This window comes from Hetaerina americana, unplaced genomic scaffold (assembly GCF_022747635.1).
Source record: "Hetaerina americana unplaced genomic scaffold, ioHetAmer1.1.p SCAF_5, whole genome shotgun sequence".
Classification (NCBI taxonomy): Eukaryota; Metazoa; Arthropoda; class Insecta; order Odonata; family Calopterygidae; genus Hetaerina; species Hetaerina americana.
Window position 1 is genome coordinate 66,604,805 of NW_027287095.1, and position 21,136 is coordinate 66,625,940.

A 21,136-nucleotide genomic window follows, 5' to 3' on the forward strand; every position below is an offset into this window, starting at 1 on the left:
CCTTATCTACAGCCATGAGATTTTATGGATTAGATCTTTATTGAATTTCTTTCTCTCAATTGTTCAGGTGTTCCTGTAGGTCTTCGTTTTGCTACGTATTTTAGTGGTGTGTTGACTAATTCGGGTTATCTTTTCCCCCGAATAATTCGTTCCTGTAATGACCTAAAATTTGATCCTTATTTTCTAAACTGATTTCTGGGATGGTATTCCAACCTAAACCGCGTATTTATCTTCAAATATTTATTTTTTGAGAGCTTACCTGCCCGTGGAGACAGGATGACTCGGAATCAATTCTCAACGAAATCGTGTTTTTTATCCTCATTTTCCTCCATCCAGTGGATGCGAAATGGCAGGTTTTTTGTTTCGACCCCCTTTCATGCTTCTTCGACATACAAGCTATGTAAAAACCTACTTCCCTCTTCGGTTTTCCATTTTAATTCTTTCCTTGAAATGATTTATGAACTACGGTTAACCACTTGTTACTGAATAGTGTTTTCGCAAGCAACCTAAGATGTCACCATCTCTTTTCAGCAAGAAAGGAGAGTTCACGGAGGAAATAAGGAAGCCGTTTCTTTGTCTTTCCCAAATCTAACTTTAACCAAGAGGAAAAGGCGATCCTCTGTTGATGAGAAACACTTTTCACTCGAAAAGGCGAGGAAAACCAAGGCATAGAACTCAGGGGATATACTATATAATTCTAGCTCAGTATTTTATTCTTGGCAGACATTATTTTTATTATGCTATCTAGTATTTTAAATTTCTCATTCAAGGCTGATTTGACTCCAATTTAAATCTAAATATGGCAAATCAATCGTCAGAATTTTATTTATCAATTAACTAATTTACTAACAATTAACTAATTTAGCACAATTTGAGGAGATTTTAACAACTTTTAATGATGTATTTCCGCCATTAGCCTCTCTGCTTATGCACTTACTTTTCTACACATATTTAAATTCGGCAAATAAAAAATAATGCCCTCTCATAAATTAAGTTTAAAGTGGGAGCACCATGCATATTTCTTCGTGGCAATGCGATGTTCCTATAATGAAAATTACTCTAATTATAGAAATTTTCTAAGCCAAGATGAAAACCATCACCTCTTCTAGTTGAATATCTGAAATATTTCTCATTCCGTGAATACGAGAACGTCTTGTCCAGCTCCTCGAAATTTCAAACGAAAAGTTCCAATTTATTCCAAAATGTATTCTTCGCCAGTTAAAAGTTAACGTTTACTGCTTCCTTTAAAACTTTACCAAACCTTAAATTGATGCAAGGCCCATAAAAATGTTCTTCGAAGATTTTTAGAAAATTAGGCATTATAACGGCTGTACATGTGTACGGATGTATATGTGTCGTCCATTAGTACTAGATCTAAAAACAGCTATTTGCTTTAGCGCATACGACAGCAATAATGTTAAATATTATTATTATAGAGGAGTCAGACAATGAAATGAGAACGCATCCCATAAAAAACGGACTGTTTGTATACAATAGCAATGATTTACTGATAAAATTAAAGTAAGAAATTCCTGTAGTAATTCAAGAAGCCTTAAAATTCAAAATCACTGAAAACATTTTGCTATTACCTTCCAAAATGGCTGTGATGCTCCAATAAAATCGCTCTATCTCATTAGCATCATAACTTGGTGATTAATTCTGAACTTCCCATACTTGAAGCAACGTTAATACTTGGGTATGGAAGGATCAAGCAGTTAATACTTCCTTGACTTTTCATTTTATATCTCAGGTTCGAACAAACATGGAATTTCTTATTTTTAGTGCTATTGTGCTAAAATTAAAAACGCCTCTCATTAACAATCCTAGACTTGATTCGAAGCGAACCTCGAAAGTCAACCTGCTTACTAGTCTTTCCATTCCTTCATAGTTTTTGGATCTGACGCCTTCCATCTCTTCACCTCGTAAATTTCCCATAGTATACCAATTTAATACTTATTCTTATTACCAATAGTTTTTTCTTTCAAGCCTTCAAAGGGCTTTTTCATTAGTCATTCAGTCTATCTATGATACCCTAATAATTCTAAAAGGAAGGAAAGGAGCCAGACGAAAGGTAGTCCGCACAAGGTTTTTTCCTCGGCAAGGTGACTGCAAAGGCGTCTGACAACAGTCGGGCGGCCACTGGGTGATTGTGTCACATTAAAAAGACTATTGAGGAAGGCGAAGAGAAGCCACATCAATTATCAAGCCCATGCTACTATGACGGAAATAAGTAGGTCCAAGTATGAATCCTGTAAACTATGGGTCGGCCCAATCGGCCGTATGTCGTCATCTAACGATAGCCTTGCAAGGCAAATTCGTCAGCAGCATAGAAGACGCAGAAGAAGACCGAATTAGTTAGATCAGGAATTTGGAATGTTAGGACAATGTTGAGGACAAGCAAAGTTATAAAATATAAAGCGATCGGTGGACCGAGGAAACTTAGATATTTTAGGCCTGTGTGAGGTGATATAGAAGGATAGCGGGGATTACTGGAGCTATAGCGGAAGGGAAGACAGCCAGCGAGAGGTGGTAATAATATTGAACAAAAAAGTAGGAAGAAAAATAGTGCACATAATCAAGCAGTTGATAAAATATTATTAGTAGAAGTAAAAGCTGAACTGACGAGCTTGGTCAGGGGTCAGTTTTACTTGCCCCCAGGCAGCCATAGGGAGGAAGAAGTTGACTAGGCTGCAGAGTCCCCGAACACAGTGTACATTTGTACTTCGGAGCCAGAGAGACCAGAGCAACACTGTTCCTTAAGCTATCATTCTTAACTACTACTAACTGCAAACACTTCTGTTTTTCTTGCATATGGCGGTATTCACCGAGATCTAATACTATGCTCGCAAAACTTCTGATTTACAAACATTTGAAACGCATAAAAAAATTATTTCGAAGTTCTGAAACTGACCTGAAAGCAAATATCTATATTTTCTTCAAATTTCGCCTTCATTGTACGTAATATGCACAAATTAGTTTCACTGCCATTAGGTAGTGTTAGTAGTTTTATAGCTATCAATGAGTAGGTACAGAATTGAATTCCCAAATGCATTGGAGATTTTTAAGCGATCCCGAAACGAGTAATTAGGCTTTTGCGTTAGAAAGCAAGGTTACTAGCATTTATATTTAGTCAGTTAGTGTCAGGCAGATACTCACGTGTCATATGCTCTTAAGCACTATCCTCGGCTTCTATGGCTCGTTCAGAAATTATAGTCAAGTAAACGCGGTGAAAAGAGCAGTATGGGGATACGGAGAGTTTACAAAGACAGGGTGAAATGGTCACACTATACAGGAAGGTGGGGATCTGACAGGATATGAGAAAGTAAATTCTGGTCACACTGTTGGAGACGTAACAGGTAAAATTTTAATCGAAGAATAGGACGATAGGAAAATATGGAAAGAATTAATAGAGTAACTGTATGATAAATATAGATAAGATGCCAGGATATAGGGAAGAAAATGATGTAGCTTAGAACCATAATTACGTACTTGACAGCGACATAGAAAAAGCATAATGGGAAATGAAATCAAAAAAGGCTGTGAGGAAAGATAACATTCCCCCACAACTGCTCAAACATTTACGTAAACGGTAAAGGAAGAGTTTTGATGGGCTCACTCGTTTTAATATTATGATGAAGGATACTATGCTAAACTGTTGTTTTATATGAATTAAAATAGGGCAGTGTAAAATATTGTTTTGCGGTGACTTCAATACATTATTTCTTTGCTGGCTGTTTTTTACCTAACAAGCGTCACATGAAGAAATATCCCTCGGTATTATTATACATATATTTATTCATAGAGGCGTGTACATTTTTGTATTAATATTACAATTGCATAGCGGATATCTCCTTGATAGTTCATTTATTCAAATCCCCTAGTTAGAATTTCATTCAATCATCTGTTCAGATGAACTGCAAATTACAGCCATTTCTCCCGTGATACCAGTCAGTGTGATCGGGAGGCAACCTTTTTCAATTAATGTATGCGTAACTTTAAGGTCCACAATGATCAAATAACAATTCTTCCAAGATTTATTTGAGGGTAAAATTCCGTTCTCGTATTTATTAATCGAATCGGTTTCATTGTGATAGTGGGAATTAGGATCGATTTCAAATTAGGACGTCATTATTGAATGCATGAATACCATAGTGATTCACTACATGATGAAACTGTTCCGTGTCAAAAATAGTAGTTTCCCTCCAAATATTTATTTTACCAGTAATTATGAAAAAATGCAATTAGCCATCTAATATTGGTGTATAACACGTACCTAAATTAATAATTATTTCCTCGATAATTATGACATTACCATTAGTTTTTGTATGCTCACCGAGTTCAGGCCTTGGGAATTGTGAGATTGCCATGCTTCTTATTTTCATTCTCTATACATTCCACTTATTTTATTGCATTAAAAACATCTGGGGTTTCTGGCGTTTCCTCTATTCATTCCGTTAACCAACGATGGTGTTGATTTAAACTTTCCCTCCCAGTGCTAAATATTCATGTTCAATTGAAACAAGTCCCTCAGGAGCCATGAATTAAGCGGATGACCGAATATTGCAAACTCAATATGCATTTTAATGCAATTTTTCCTGTACGGACGCGCTTAAAACGTAAATGAAAACGTTCCCACGCTCACGGGGTTCATAGATGAGACCACCCGCACACGCTCTTGGGGATACACTAAATCAGCAAACAAGCTAAAAAAAGTAAAGGGACTAAAAACAGACACGAGATGGCTAGAGAAGGGAAAAATGAGGGAATGGATGCTATCGTATGCTCTGCCCATTGAGTGAAAGAGAGTGAGGCGGAGAACGGTCACAGCGACCACACCTTGCACACCTTGAATCGACTAGCGAAGGCGCCACTTTTTCAGAATACGCTCGAGGGGAAGCGATCGGTAGCCCCTTGAAAGCTAACGCCCGAGGCACAGTCAAATTAACTGCATATTCGCTTCATCGTGGCTGAATTTTGAGACCATGAGGGTCGAGGGCTGCTGACCCTTTTCAATTCGGCCGCGTGCCTCGGCCCAAACGTGACGACCGCCCCCCCCCCCCCGCTCTCCGGGCGCTGGGAAGGCTCGTGCCCCTCTGCCACGTCACCGAGTCTCTTCAAGATTCCATTGCATTCACGGAAATACAAACTCGGAGAGGGAAGGGGGAGGAGGCGAACGAGTCGGGAATCCTCCAAGGTGCCACTTCGCCGTCCCCGTGTCACTTTTTTTTTCATCCTCCAGCACGAGTGAAAGTGCCTGGGCGGCGGCAACTCACACGCACAGATAAACGTACGCATACACAAACATCCTCGTTTCGTCGTCAGCGCGTGATGGGTCGCGCTTGTGGTGGCCAATGGAAGTGGACGCACCAAGCCCCGAAGAAGCAAACGGCCTTGCGTGTGATTTGGGTCACACGATTACACGTGCCATCCCACACTCCCCGCTCCCTTCACTCCGCGATCGCCTGTCTTTCTCCCGCTGCTCCTCCCTCCGCCCGGGGCGAAGGCAGCCCGCATCACCACGGGCACGGGCGGCCAACTCACTTTCACTGTAACGCCGGCAGCGTGTGGTGAGAGAGAGAGTGGGAGAGGGAGCTGGGTGGGAAGTCCAGCATTGAGAACGCCAGAAGGTGCCTTGCGAGATTGCTACGCACACGAGCTGTCTTCCTTTCTTTATTTTCATCATAGTGTTTCTCCCTTCAGTCCAGCGCCAAGTTTATGGGTTTACCACTTGCTTGATAAACTCATCTAGGATGCATCCTTTACATGGAAGAATAAAATCCATATCCATTGCTAAATTTGAACCAATAGCATTTAGTCAGCTTCAATAGCAGTGTTAGTTCCTCGATTTTAAAGGTGCCTTGAAGGTTATTGTCCCAACATGGAATGAAATTTGAGTCAAAAAAATAACATTAATATCCTAGATGGTATCGAAACATGTGACCCATTGACTCACAAGGGAAAACTTACCTACTGCAGAATATGCACAGAGATTTCTCACATCCGTTCAATTCCTTCTTTTGCTATTACATTCAAAATTGGCTTGTTATTTATTCAATAAGAAAAAATATTCATGTAACAAGGTGTACTATTCCATTAGACTGATATAATTCATGAATACATGATCATTTAATTGTGATCACTTATCATGCAAACAATCATAATCATGAGTAGTTTCTGGCATAACACTTGTGAATCAATACCAAGTTATGCATTTTTAATGGGATAAATTTGCTATGGCAAAATGTTGCTCTCTGAACAGGTTAAATCAAGGAAAATGGAACTGGCTGTACTTAACAGTGAGTTGATTAAATTTAATTGTAGTGGTGCCAGTAGACAACTTCTGGATGACAGGTGGGGAATGAGCGAAGACAGAGAAATGAAATTAGGATAGAAAAAATTTACTTTTCCACGGTGGAATATACGACTTGGATATTTTCTCAAGATATATCCATGATAGCAATATTTTTAAATATTCATTGGACAAGGATGGGGATGTTTGTTATTGATAACTAAACTTTTAGCATATGCATTTTAAGAGATGGTTGAGGCCAATAAAAAAAACCATAATCACAGTAATCAACCCTAAGGTAAGTTTGGTAGGTGATGATTGAGTTCACCCAGTACTAAGCCCAAAGGCATGTGAAAATCACACATCAGGGTAGGGGGGCCATTTCCTTTCCCTGTGCCGGTTATGGTTTCCCAGGAAGATCTGGTACTAAAAAAAATCACATAGCTTGTGTGTATCTGCAGGTGCTCAGAGAGGCTTGCCCAGAAATTGAACCCGGGCCCTCCGGTCAGTAGTCGAACACTACCCCCTGGAACGCTTGAGGCCAATACTTTGTGAAAATCCATTCGTAAGGCACGAAGAAAGACTGCTTTTTATGCGTCATTTATATCAATAATATAATCCCAGATCCTAATAGAATTCACCCTTAAGGCTAACTTCTAATTTGGCATGTGTAATTTACACATAAGTGTAGGAGGCCCAGTTCCTTTCCCTATGCCACCAGTTGTTTCCCAGGAATATCTGGTACCCAAAAAATCAGAGATTTGGTGAGGCAGGGAAGAATAGGGGAATGACCTGAATCGAACCCATGCCATATGGATGGTAACCCAGCTCTCAATCCATGGAACTACCATGCACCAATTCCCCGATGATTTACTCCTAATTTTGGTTATTAATTAACAAAGGCTAAAGAAAATTAATAAAAATAATAATTTGGAGCCAACCACATGAATGGTCTTATTTTCTCATGTCACATCAAAATTTGGGTAGTGATAGTACTATGAAGTATGCAAGCCACCAATATTAACCTCCTTCTTGAATGACCCTTGTCTAGCTATGTCTGAGCATCATAGTTGATAAAATTCACCACATTTATAACACCTTTGTATGATTTGGTTTAATTAATGTGTAAGAACTGCATACTACTATTAGTCAATCTGGTAGAATTTATTTTTCACTAATCAAAAAGAAATGTATTCTAATCTTTCTCAAAAAAGTATGTTACATTAAGGTGAAGCCAAATTAATTCACTGAATAATTCAATTTCCACTTAAAAATTATCATTTTAGAGTGAATGCGTATGTCATTTTGGATATCATTTGGTCATCAGAAAATAATACATACCCAAAAATAAATGCGGCCTACTAGAGATCATAAATAACAGGATTGCAATATTAAATTATTACTCAACACTATTTAGAAAAATAAATTTTGTTATTATAAAACGTACAACCACTTTACATTAAGTAAATATATACATCATTGACAAAATTAAATTATAAACATTTCATGGCATTTGTGAAAGAGAAACCAATCACGACAAAAAGAAATTAAAAATTAAAGTTTATTTTTATAGTTTAAACTTGATTATGAAAATATAGAATTGATTTCTTCCTTATGGATTATTTGCAAAACATGAAAGTTCTTCTAATACAAACATAACATCATTCTTTTGATGGTTCTGGATGCTCTTGCAAGAGCTTGACAAAACACAGAAAAGTGGCCCAATTAACTTTCCAAGTACTGATGTTAGTTCATAGCCCAGTTTTCCTTCTTGTTGAGGCAGTAAATCTGTTATTGACTTCTGGCACATCTGTAATTCAGATTAAATGAAAAAAGTTGACACACCAACATATTCTTGAATGTTAGCATCATATGCATGAAAGTATTAACTAATATATTAATATATAAAGTAAATCAGACAGAACAGTTGTTCCCGGTTCACCTTTTTATGAAGAGTTTTAGAAGAAGGAAGGAAACATAGTCGGTAAAGACATTATAAATAAGAACTCCAATAAGTAAGGAAGCATATAAAAAGAGGTGGTAGTTGTTGACAGGCATCTTAAGATGTAAAGAAAAGACTAGTGAAACTTCAATATGGAGCACAGGCTTTCATGCTTGGCTGAGAGAGTATCCTACATCTCAGTTGACCATGGGAAGATATGAACTACATATAAAAACTCCATCACATTCATTATGATTCTCCATGAGGTTCAACTAGGCCTGACAGACATTTTAATCAGCTGTGATGACATTTCCTTGTTAACACAGGTCCCTCTGAAGGAAAGGGTCCAACTTCTGGGGGTTCGCTTAAATAAAAATATCACCAACTTATTCCACCATGCACTGAAGGTCAACATATCTCCTGCACAAGGGGAATTTCTTCAAACAAACAGATGGCATCACCAAGATCTCAACACTCTTGACAGTTATTAAATTTCTTGACTGAAGACTGAGGAAAGGGCTTTCACCTCCATGAAGCAGAACCCAAAACATTTCTACCACCATATCAACAATACCTTCACTGTCTATTCTCAAGGAACAAAGATGCTCTTGAAGATCCTAAACCACATGAACAACAGCACCCGAACATCAAGTTCATCATGGAGACAGAACAAAACCACAGTCTACCCTTCCTTGACACCTAGATTCACTGCAAGGAAGATGGCACGCTGAGACAATTGATGCATCTGAAGCTGACACATATGGACCTCTATCTGAAAGACAGAATCACCACCACTCCTCCCAGCAGAGAGCACTCCTATACAGCTTCATCTGCCAAACTTTTTTCCATACAAACTACCTTTTGAACTCCAACACCTAAAGACAACGTTCCACCAAAATGGATACAACAAGAGAGATTTGTCAGGCTCTGAAAAGGTCCTTCAGTGAAGATCACCCAAAGGAGGCTCATGAAGAAAACCATTTAGATTCTCTTTAGTGACACTTAACTTATTGGCAGAGCCGACGACTTCTGGGACCTTTTGACAAAGAAGGCAATATAAATGCATCTGGTGGGAAAACAACTTCAGCCAAGATACAGGATATGCCCTCAGCCAAGCATGAAAGCCTGTGCTCCAGAAAATAGAGGACAATGATGGAGTTAGTTATCAAAATGTCGACAACTGAAACCCTGACCCAGTGGAAAACCTGCAAGGACTTCATTGTAATCATGCACCAGGGTAACACCAAATCTTATGTATAAAAATGGTGTGTTAGGATCTGAAGAGTACCTTAGTCAGCCAGAAATATTTTGACAACAAATAAAAGATTTTATGCATATTTCAATTCAATTATGCTCCAAATTAGCAAAATCAATTTTAACCCTTTGGCATAACTTCGTGCTGATGCAATCATTTTTCAAATAAATGATGCAAACCCTTAGCTACATTTATCATAAATAACATAGATTGAAATATGCATCATATTATGATTCCTCCATTTCAACAAGTTTTTAAAATGTTTACATTTTTTACTGTAGAATGATCAATCCACGCAAAGTAGTTAGTTAAGTGAACCCGTAACATAATTATTACATGACACATGTCTCACAGTTTGACCCCTATAAGAGTTTCTGCAGTAGGTTATTTTGCATGTTGCGGTGAAATGAAATGGAAAGGCATTTGGTGGGGCCAAATGAGCAGCCACCTTCAAATGGCAAGTTGGGGTAGTCACAGGCTACCAAGCATGATAGTTTAATTTTTGGTAGTAACTTAAAATTTAAAATATCAACTATTTAGGGTAGATTCCATAATAGTCATCACATTTTATTTACCAAATCAAACTTTTTCAAATGCATTTTAATTTTCTACTGATTCAAGCTTGATTTGACCAGTAAAGTCTACAAAAATAAACAATAATTAAGTAATGATGTTGAAATTTTTCCTCACAAAATTTCTTATTGATGTCTCCCAAACATAAACACTAGAGCAGATACTAAAAATGAGGAGTAACTCTTATCTCTCACTTTTACTTTGATCCGGCAGAATTCTGGAGGCAAGGAGTTGCAAGCAATGTAAGCATCCAAAGACATCTTATCAAGAGGCTTTTCAAATGATGTTTTACACTGGAAACAGTAGTAAAATGGATGCTGTTCACTGGTGCTGGGGTTTTGAGCCTTGCCAAGGTGATCATTTCCACAAAATTTACATGCAGGCCATGAGTATGCAGTTTCCTCATCCACACCAATGACATTCCCTGTGATTGCAAACAATTATTTTTGGTAAATATTTTAGAAATATAATTAATTCAGCAATAACATCAGCAACAATTTTTATCACTAGTAAATACCAAAATACTTTTTTTTAAATAACTTGCATTAAGTAGATACACGATTCAACACTCAATTTGCTGCACCAAAAGATTGAAGGTTATTTACTACTTAGAACAAAAATTGAATATATGCTCTTGAATTAAAAAGTATTGAATTTCTTCAAACTGCAAATCATTTAATTCCTCCATGTCATGTGAAATGTATGCAATTGGATGATGCATACATTGCAATTCTCAGCAAATTAAAACATAGACTCACCCACAACAGAGACAACTTCACCAGGCATAGAGTTAGCCTTCAGTGGAGGGACACGAGGAAGGGGGGAAGATTGAATGAATGCCATGACTTCAGCATGGGCAGCCATCCAAGATGGATGTGAGCTCTGCCCTCCATCTGCATGGACATGGCTGAATCTATCACAAATCAATTCACCTAGAAATGAAATCAATTTATTTTGTACATGCCTTCAGAGATATAAAGAAGTTAAATTTCCATAGGCAAATGTGCATGTAAATACGAGGGTCATCCGGAAAGTAGTACCCGTTCGTGCCGCATGAAGTGCTGACGACGCGAGTAGCCGCTGGACGAGGTCAGATAGCTTCAGTGGCTTGTCTGCCTTCTCTGAGCCAAGTTGCGTGACGCTAGCATTGCCTGTGTTGTTTCTGTGATTGTTTACAATGTTTAAAAAAATTGAGAACGCCGCCAGTTGTGAAGTGAGGGCAGTGCTTAAATTCCTCAATGCAAGAAACGTTCGCCCATGTGATATTCATCGCCAATTAAAGGAGGTGTATGGAGACAATGTAATGGACGAGTCGTCTGTTCGGCGGTGGTGTCGCAACTTCAACATGGGGAGGGGGAACACACACGACGATGAGCGTTCGGGGAGACCGTCTGTCATTACAGACCAACTGGTGAGCTCAGTTGACGAATTCGTGAGGAACGATCGGCGCGTCACAATTGATGACATCTGTGAGCATTTTCCCAATGTTTCTCGAACAATTGTTCATGAAATTGTTAAACACCATCTGCATTATGCAAAAATTTGTGCAAGATGGGTCCCTCGCGTATCTCAATGAGCTGGCGGCGAAGGACTATGCAGCAGGAATACAGAAACTTGTCACACGTTATGACAAATGCCTTAATTTGCTTGGAGATTATGTTGAGAAGTAGTTTAAAGTATCCTCTTTCAAATAAAATTTTTTATGTTTGTTAATATTTACTTTTGTGTCTTTATTTCACGAACGGGTACTACTTTCCGGATGACCCTCGTACTTCAGCCATGATTCATTCTTACATGATTTAAGTTTCCACCAGGTGAACAACTCATGGGATTTTTCAAACTGCTTGACAATGTATGAAATATTACTTATACCATACCCATTTGAACAAATGCCATAATGAACCTCTATTTAATGGATGACATTGAATATAACGATTATTTAATGAGATATATAGTTTGAAGATGCACATATTTTTCTCCGAATAGAAGCTTGAAAAAGTGATATTATATTTTATTATTATTTATTTTTTCAAGAATAACATAGTAAAACAATTTGTTTTCATTCTTTATCAGTAATGATAGTTCAAAAAGTATATCCTTGAATTCATTGATACTCAAATTTCTCCAGATTTTCTTTCGCATAGTAAATATGTCTTTAAAGTGCAGCAGGCACTTTTTTGAATTCACAAAAATTTTAATTTGTGATGGCAGTCAGCAGTAATAACTAATAACGCTGACACACCATTACAAACACATTCATCCATACTGATGACTGCTTTTACCATTTTCAAGCATCTTATGCATATTTTGTCGGTTAATGGGAGAAGGATCTCAACACACCGAATTTGGATCACCTTCAAGAATCAGAGGGATATCAATTTAACTAGATAAAATATTTCAGTTTTAAGCAGCATTCTTATTTGTACTATTACACATTATCATGAGCATCCATCCAAAATTGCTTTTGCTATTTGCTCTTGAGGTATTATGCAGTGAGACTGCATCAAAATCATAATTTGGCATAGATGAACACCACAATAATGCCATCAATCAGTCCCAATGTGACTTGAGGCAAATCATCAAGAAATCTAATGATTATCACTCATAAATACAACAATGAACTGAGAAATTTCTGTTATTTTAAAATTGATGGTTCATCAATATCCATGAATATTAGAAAATGACAGAACTTAGTGAAATTAGCAAAACCATAAAAAATATCTGCACATAGATACGTACCTCCATAAAGAAGGATAAACAAAAAATAATATGAAATGCCAAAATCAACTGTTTGCTGATTCATCAATGTTTTTAACAATCACCATTTTAATTCTAATCAAATTATTTACTTTGACTTCTTTTGACAGTTGAATAAAGAAGTAGAAGTGTGCAATGTGAACTATTATCCTTTTCCTACCAGTGTTAAATAAGATTAGGAAAGCAAATTTAAACTTTGAAAAATTATTGCCGATGTTTTATAGACTGGTAAAGAACAGTAAAAATAATCCACCAATTAACTATATAATGCATGGATTATTTATTTTATATTATAACTGGTACCATTTAAGGTAGGTTTAGTAAAAATTCAAGTATTTTTACTGTCATATTTAGAAAGTGGAAAGAATACTTATTTTGATAAGATGTAAAATACTTACCACCACACAACTCAGCATCTTGAAGACAAAGGACAGGAACTGAAGCAGAAGAGAAAGGGTGGAAAGGCATGGAAGACAAGAGGGGGGAGACATAGCAAGTTGGTTTAATGGAGACTGGCATCCAAAGAGGGGGGATTTCCTGCTTGCAATTCAGGGCACATAAGGATGGATCTGAGACAAACAAACGCCATGGGCAATCCTGACTTGATTTCAGGCCAAAAAGAGCCTTAACCAAGACAGTGACTCTATGCCCCTCACTTGACCTGGATGCAGAGTCCTGAAAAAGGTTGAAATGCAACTTCTCATTCAATTTGATTAAACTTGATTTTAAATGCTGTAAAAGCATCACATTTACTACAGAGCATTTGTGATGGGTGAAAATACATTGTTCTGAGAAACAGATAACTAATTAGGAACTCTGAATATAAGTAATGGGTAAGGGAGAGAAAAATGTACTTACAAAGCATATAAATAGCTATTTTTATGCACTGAATCAATTCCATCACTCGGTTTACTCAGGGACTTTAAAGTAATAAATATGCACAATCTTTTCAAAAATTACGTAGCCAGTCTCCAATGCTCTGAGAATTGGAGAAAGATGAAAACGTTTATTATTTTTACACTCCATGTCAGGCAGATACTTGTCTTTCAGAAATACATAGCATTATGACCGCTCAAGTGACTTTCAGACAAGGTACGCCATTATAATGTACATTTTGACTGCATACAAAATTATTAAATCATTGCAATTAAAAATATGAAATTATTTCAATCTCTTTGGGATGGATAGATAAGTTATTTCCTATACCCAATATGTTTTTCACCCCCACAAAATGCTCAACTACTTGTAGGTTGCTTGCAACATGGTGATTTACCTTTCTTTTCCATTCATGTAAAACATCATAGAGGGTTTGAACCAAAGGTTGTGACCAAGTGGGAAGTTGAAATGCAGTCTCATTCAGTGTCTCAAGAGACCCACCCTTCTGGTAAGAAAATGTATACAAAAACAGCTGCCCATTCTGAATTCTTTCATCGCAGCAATTAGCAACTCCATCTTCAGCAGCAGAGGCCTTTCGTTCATTATGAATGGCATTGATTATTGCGGATAAACCTCTGGGCCTGGAAATTGGAAAGTCAACTGGTAAGAGAAAGTCTCTAAGTTGCTCACTGCATCATTTCACAAGCTTTATGTTCATTGAATATTAAAATTATTATACTAAATTTCTGACCTAGTTTTACCACAACCCTAGGAAAAGTTTCCACATTTATAAAATCTTAGAAACTCTAGCTAAAATGTTCTTCCAAGTATAATATTTTCCCTGTCTTATAGCATCATGGTTGGCATGATATTCTACTCTAAAATTGTGTACACAAATTTGTCAATTTCACAAATTTCAATTTGATTTATTCACATTCTTTTTACCACAATGACCAGTAAAAAGATTATGATCAATAACTGTCTCCATAAGAGAACTCAACGTTGAAAAAGAAAGATTTTTCCACTGTTATTTTACAAAATGAATGATTCATAACCAAGAAACATATTGAAGTGTGGGGGGGAAAATGGGCAGAAACTGGGTTGGGGGAATTGGGTCACCAAGTGGCATTCAGGTGACTAGGTGCATGGTGTTATGATGTGTAATGTAAGTTGAGGATTAAAAATGCAGTGGTGGTTAATATGTGTTTATCCAAAAAGTACCTCAACCTAACTAGCATAAAAATGTTATTTCAGTTGATGGATAGAGGGAAAAGTGATTTTACTTTTAGAATCTCCATAAAAATCTACAGATCGAGACAACTTTTGACCTATCCTTCACCTCTGATATTATTCATTTTTCTCATATTATCTCAAATAAATTTGCAGGATCCCCAAAACTCTCCAAAAACCTTGAAAACTGATACACCTTCCATTTAAATACGTATTGATATTTTTTTAAATTATCTGAACTTTCTCTTGTGCTTTCAATCGTTTTTAACTAACTGGATTCCATGAATCATATTTGAATTGCAGGGAAGATGAGAAAGTAAATTAAAATTCAGTAGGTTGTTAAACTTTGATTATCAAAGATATGAAAAAAATCATCAATAATATGCAGGGTCCGTACAATAAGTATCGGGACCGGTTCCAAAAACCAATATTTATTGCAGTTATCATTGCAATTACTTAATAATCTTCAAATACATTCCTCCTGCATTGGTACACTCAGTTCGGCGCATCTGCCACTCGTCAAAATCCCACTGGAAGTCGGTTTCCGGAATACTGTTGAGAGCCTTTGCCTTCGCTGCTTGAACCGCCTTGATGGAATCGAACCGATATCCTTTGAGCTTCTTTTGAGCTATCCTTTGAGGTAATAAAGTTTTTGAGAAAATCTTCTTCTTCCTGGATGCAGTCCAAAATTTCTTGCAAAATTTCCACCCACAACAGTTTTTGTTCCTCACTCAAGACTTGCAGCACCAGCTTCACACACACTTTACTCACCACAAGATCCTCTGTTACAATGGTTTGGACGGTTCCGACTGAAAGGCCAGTCTCCTCACTGATAAGGGCAATGGTTAAATGTCTGTCAGAGTCCAAAATGTTTTTCATTTTGGCCACCTGAGCATCGGTTCGAGCAGTTGTCAGGCGTCCAATGCGGTACTCGTCTTCGACAAGCTCCCGGCCTTCCTTAAACATTTTGTGCAACTCAAAAACTATTGTGTAGCTTAAGACATCATCCCCATAAGCCTGTTTAATGAGTTCAAGGGTCTCTGAGCAGATTTCCTGAGTTTAACACAAAACTTAACAGCGTAGCATTGCTCAACGGTGCACTCCATGCAAGTGCCACGACACCACAAACAATCACACGTCACAAAAATCCACCTCCTGTATCAATGCATGCCCAGAGGTGACTGAACTAAAGTGCGCCTGAGTGGTGGGGGACCACTCTACCGAGCCGAGCGGTCGGACCCCCATCCACCGCTCCATTGAGGCTGCAGCGAACCAGTCATGATACTTATTGTACAGACCTTGTATTCATAAAATCATTAAAATTGTTTATGTAATGCATATATTTGTAAACATCTTGCAATTACTACTGAGAAAGGCCACCAAAGTATTCCCAATTCCTCCTGTTCAGTTTTCCCTCAATTACTGTCTACATCAGGCCATTATCCTTAAAAATGTTCCTTAAAAGTTATTTGTCCCATCATCTGTTCAGAGTTTTTACTACACTTCTTGATTTCTCCTACTCTTCATAGAATCACTTCAATAGTAATTCAATCATTCCAGCATCATCCAATGTTACAATCTCGGTAGGCCAAATACTTTCCCAAGATAATGTCTGGGTTAGGGCTAGTAAATTAGAGCCAATTGCAGCTGTTGTTTCATGGCTGAGTTACTTTCATTACAAGTAGGAGCTTTGGTGAGTGTAGACTAATCCTGTTGAATACATGCTTTATTTTTGTTATACTCCAAGATTGAATCTGAAGAGTAGTGGGCTCCAGATCTGGTTACCATTGGCAAGGGAATACATATATTCTTTCCATCTTCCTTGAATCTACTTGTGTTCAAATAATATTTTTCCTGATTTTATCTTTGATGGTTTGCAACAATTTTCCCTTTTTACTTCCAGTCAATGCTTTCACATTCTTATACAGCACAGTAATTTCAACCTTTCTTTGTCCATCACACTTCTTTTGCCTCATTAGTTTCTTGCTCAAGTTTATTGTACAACTCTTAGTACTCTCTTATACCTTGCTCTGTTTACATTCTTCCATTTCCTTCTCTCATCTTATCTTTCTAACCATTTTAGGAGCAAACCATGGTTTCCTTGTCATTTTTCCAATTCACTGTTCTTATTGTTTCATTGGCAGTACCTTTTTGATGTTTCCATTTGTCTTCTACTGTATCCTCAATTAATTTTCTCTACAGACTGATTGTACCTTTCTTATCCTAATACATAGTTCTACATTCCCTTTCCTCATTCTTTTTCCCTATTGTTTCCTCTTGAATCTGGTATTATCCTTCATTACTACTCATTTATGATCGGAATCTGGTAACTATAAAAATTAATCACTCTTCCAAAATCCGTGCCTTACCCTAATTTGGTCTATTTTATATCTTCCTGAATTCACGGGCATTTTCCATGTATACCTTGATTATTGTTGAGTTTAAACAAAATGTTCGTTATGACTGAGCCTTGTCTCTACGGAGCTATTACTTTCTCCCCACAGTCATTTCTTGTTCCTAACCTGTAGTCCCCTATATCACTACCATCTCTTCCTTCACCTACCATCGTATTCCAATCCCACATTACCAAAAAAATGTTACCCCCCAGGAACAATAGCAAATATATCCCCTAACTGATTGTACTTGTATACCCTGTCAACTTCTTCCTATCTATGTTACCCCACTAACATGTAGACCTGAAGAATGACCAAGTTCATTGGTTCAGCTTTTACCTGTACTTATAATATTCTATTACTTGCTTCCTCTATCTATGCTATGCTTCTTCCTATCTTTCTCTTCAATACTCCATCCATCAATGCCTCTCCTTCCTTCTGCTACATATTACTCTATTCATTCCGTTGATCTTTCTATCTCAGCTCACATGGCCCTAAAATATCAATACTCTCTTCCTCCATCTCCTACTTTGTATTTCCTAATTCCTTGTACTCAACATCATTCCATTTATTTAAAGTCTTTTTACATGTTTTGCCCTCATAAGTCTTTCGTACAACTGCTTTCAATTTCATTTTGCAAAGATTTCATGAAATAATGATTGCAAAAACCTTGCATCTCCCACTGCTGAGCATTGCACATGGCTCTGAGACCTGAAGCTGTAGTACTAATTCGAATAATTTTATCAATCATCATTTCATGTGATAATTATTTATGTGACTTCCTGTTTCCTTCCTCAAGTGTTTTTAATGCGACACAATCACTCAAATAGCTGCCATACTATGGTCTGATGATTTTACAGTCTCCACATTACAGAAAAACACCATAGGCACTACCTTTTGTCTGCCTCCTACCATTTGATCTATCTTGCATAAATGACCATAACAGAAGTAATTCTCATTGCTCCTACCAGTGTAGCTTCAGAGGTCATCATAATGCACAAGCCCTGCCAACAAATCAAAATTGTGGTCCATGCAGAGGGTTATATTAACTTAATTCTATAATCACAAAAAATAGTAAGAGGAGGAGCTAGCTTTACCTGTTTCCCTCAGATCTCTTCAAAATTCTGAGGCCACTTATGCACAACACTGCTCCCTCACATAGCATTTTCCCAGCATAAGTAATGCCCCACCAGGGTCCCTCACAACTCTTTCCTCTGGCATCTGGATTATCCAGCGACATCTTTTCCGGCTGAGATTCAAATTCTACCTCACAAAATTCTCCAGCAGCATCCTGGAGTAAAGCAGACCATCTTTTGGATATGCTTTTTGCCAAAGAGAGGCTTCTTTTAGCTGATCCAGATGATTGTTGTGCAGCCCTAAAAGAAATAGACCAAGAGATGCATTGATGCATTAATACATAAAGAACTACTGTACTAGATTTACTATTTTCCAAAGACAAAGAAGTAATGGAAGAGCAATTAGTCCACCACAGTGACATATTAAAGGGAGTCTAACAGGGATATGCTGCAAGTACCTTTTAATTCCATTATTATTCAAGTAATCTTTTTAAAATCTGAAGATTGAACTGGATCAATAAATATGCAAGATTTAGGGGTGAAAAAGGGACTACTTGTGTCAGCAGGAATATTTAGAAAAACATAATAATACCAGGCCTGCTAAACTATACTACCAAGATAAAATACTTGAAGTCTTATATTTTTCAACAGTTGCCCAACATTTTTTTGTTAATAGGCATTCAATGCCTATGAATATGTACTGTAGGTACCAGGAAGTAAGTGAATTTTAAGGAAAGATAATTAGAGTCAATTGAGAAGAGGTCTGGAAGTGCATAAGTGTTTTATTACATTACTACACCAGTGATATACCATAATATATTAGCTAAGGGATGCTTTCATTCTACAATCACTTAAAATCAACATTTAAACATATGTTCAAGTAACAAATGCCCTCTACTTGAAAATAATGTGTATCTCTTCCTTTTTCTCCAGTTAATTTTTCTGATATAACAATGAGTTACTAACAGTAGAGAAGGTAGTAGGATCACAAAATGTAAGTTCTTTCAGTATCTAGGTATCCAAATTTTATAAATACCATTTAACATATTTTCACTGTTACTAATATTGCACAAGGAACATTATCAAATGCTAGCAGAAATTTAGTAGATTTGCGCTGGTAACCATACATCATCATTTATTTCACAATTGATACTTTAAGTCTCTCTCCATGAAAATACACATTAAAAAATGTCCATAGCCTAATGAGCTTTATTAAGAGTTTGAAATCTATGGGGACAGAGTAGTCCAGGGGGTAGAGCATTTGACTACTGCACGGAGGGCCCTGGTTCAATCCCTGGAGACACCTCAGGGCACCCTCAGCTTCACCCAACCTGAGTAATTTTTTTGGATACAATAGTAGTAGTAGTTTTTAGGGGAGGCGACCGACAGCTAAGGCCATTTGCACCATAGGGGATGGACAGGAAAGGATGAAGGGTGGAGAGAAACCCCGCGTCGGCATTAGCCTACTCTTTACGAAAGGCGCCAAGGGGTCCGCAGTTTAACGTCCCATCCGACGGATGGCGCACTCACTCAAAGTGCCCTCCACAAAGCACCTCAAGTAGGGATCGAGATACCTCTGAAAAATATTCAACACTGCCGGAATTTGAACCCGCGCCCTCAGGGTGGGCAGCCAGTACGTTACCCCCCGCACCATCTCAATCCCCTTGAATACAATATCTTCCTGGGAAACCATCACTGGCACAGGGAAAGAAACTGGCCTCCCTCACCTGATTAGTGAATTTCACGTGCTGTTGGGTTTCGTACTGGATAAACTTTACCCTCACCTATTAAACCAACCTTCAGGTAGATGAAGTGGCATTGCCATCTATGTTGGCATTAATTCTTTGCTTCAAATGACAAAAAGAGGATTACAGTATAATGGGCATCATGATCCTAACTCTCCTTGCTGAAAAACCAGGGCTAATACATAAGGTACAAGCGAATTCCAACGACATTCACAAAAAAACATAAAACTTACAACATCAAATGACAAACTTCAGGTTTTGGTAGAAAAGGTAAATGAAAATATGCTTTATAGGTGAGGATTCATTAGCTGCTTGTCTTTTGTTTGATTGTTGTTTCTTAAAATAAACATTCAAAACAGCATAAAGGGAATTCTCTTTTGTAAATACGAGGGTCATCCGGAAAGTTGTACCCGTTCGTGAAATAAAGACACAAAAGTAAATATTAACAAACATAAAAAATTTTATTTGAAAGAGGATACTTTAAACTACTTCTCAACATAATCTCCAAGCAAATTAAGGCATTTGTCATAACGTGTGACAAGTTTCTGTATTCCTGCTGCATAGTCCTTCGCCGCCAGCTCATTGAGATACGCGAGGGACCCATCTTGCACAAATTTTTGCATAATGCAGATGGTGTTTAACAATTTCATGAACAATTGTTCGAGAAACATTGGGAAAATGCTCACAGATGTCATCAATTGTGACGCGCCGATCGTTCCTCACGAATTCGTCAACTGAGCTCACCAGTTGGTCTGTAATGACAGACGGTCTCTCCGAACGCTCATCGTCGTGTGTGTTCCCCCTCCCCATGTTGAAGTTGCGACACCACCGCCGAACAGACGACTCGTCCATTACATTGTCTCCATACACCTCCTTTAATTGGCGATGAATATCACATGGGCGAACGTTTCTTGCATTGAGGAATTTAATCACTGCCCTCACTTCACAACTGGCGGCGTTCTCAATTTTTTTAAACATTGTAAACAATCACAGAAACAAC

At 37.6% G+C, this 21,136-nt stretch overlaps 1 protein-coding gene across 1 annotated transcript; it reads right to left on the reverse strand.

The window, feature by feature from the left end:
- Positions 1–7,867: 7,867 nt before the first annotated feature.
- LOC139694370 (DNA repair-scaffolding protein-like) lies at positions 7,868–10,919 on the reverse strand. Its single transcript, XM_071592875.1, has 3 exons — positions 10,818–10,919; positions 10,254–10,483; positions 7,868–8,099 (listed from the first exon to the last, which is right to left on the reverse strand). Exons 1-3 carry the CDS (start codon positions 10,900–10,902, stop codon positions 7,902–7,904), a joined length of 513 nt encoding a protein of 170 aa, XP_071448976.1. The 5' UTR covers positions 10,903–10,919; the 3' UTR covers positions 7,868–7,901.
- Between the last annotated feature and the right edge of the window lie 10,217 nt (positions 10,920–21,136).

Bases quoted from the DNA above. Each gene is read 5' to 3' on its own strand.
- LOC139694370 (XM_071592875.1), bottom strand. From the start codon at position 10,902: ATGGCATTCATTCAATCTTCCCCCCTTCCTCGTGTCCCTCCACTGAAG. The intron at 10,484-10,817 runs GTGAGTCTATGT...TTGCAATCACAG, and splicing joins TGAAGTTGTCTCTGTTGTGG to GGAATGTCATTGGTGTGGAT. The intron at 8,100-10,253 runs GTGAGAGATAAG...TCTGAATTACAG, and splicing joins TCTGCCGGATCAAAGTAAAA to ATGTGCCAGAAGTCAATAAC.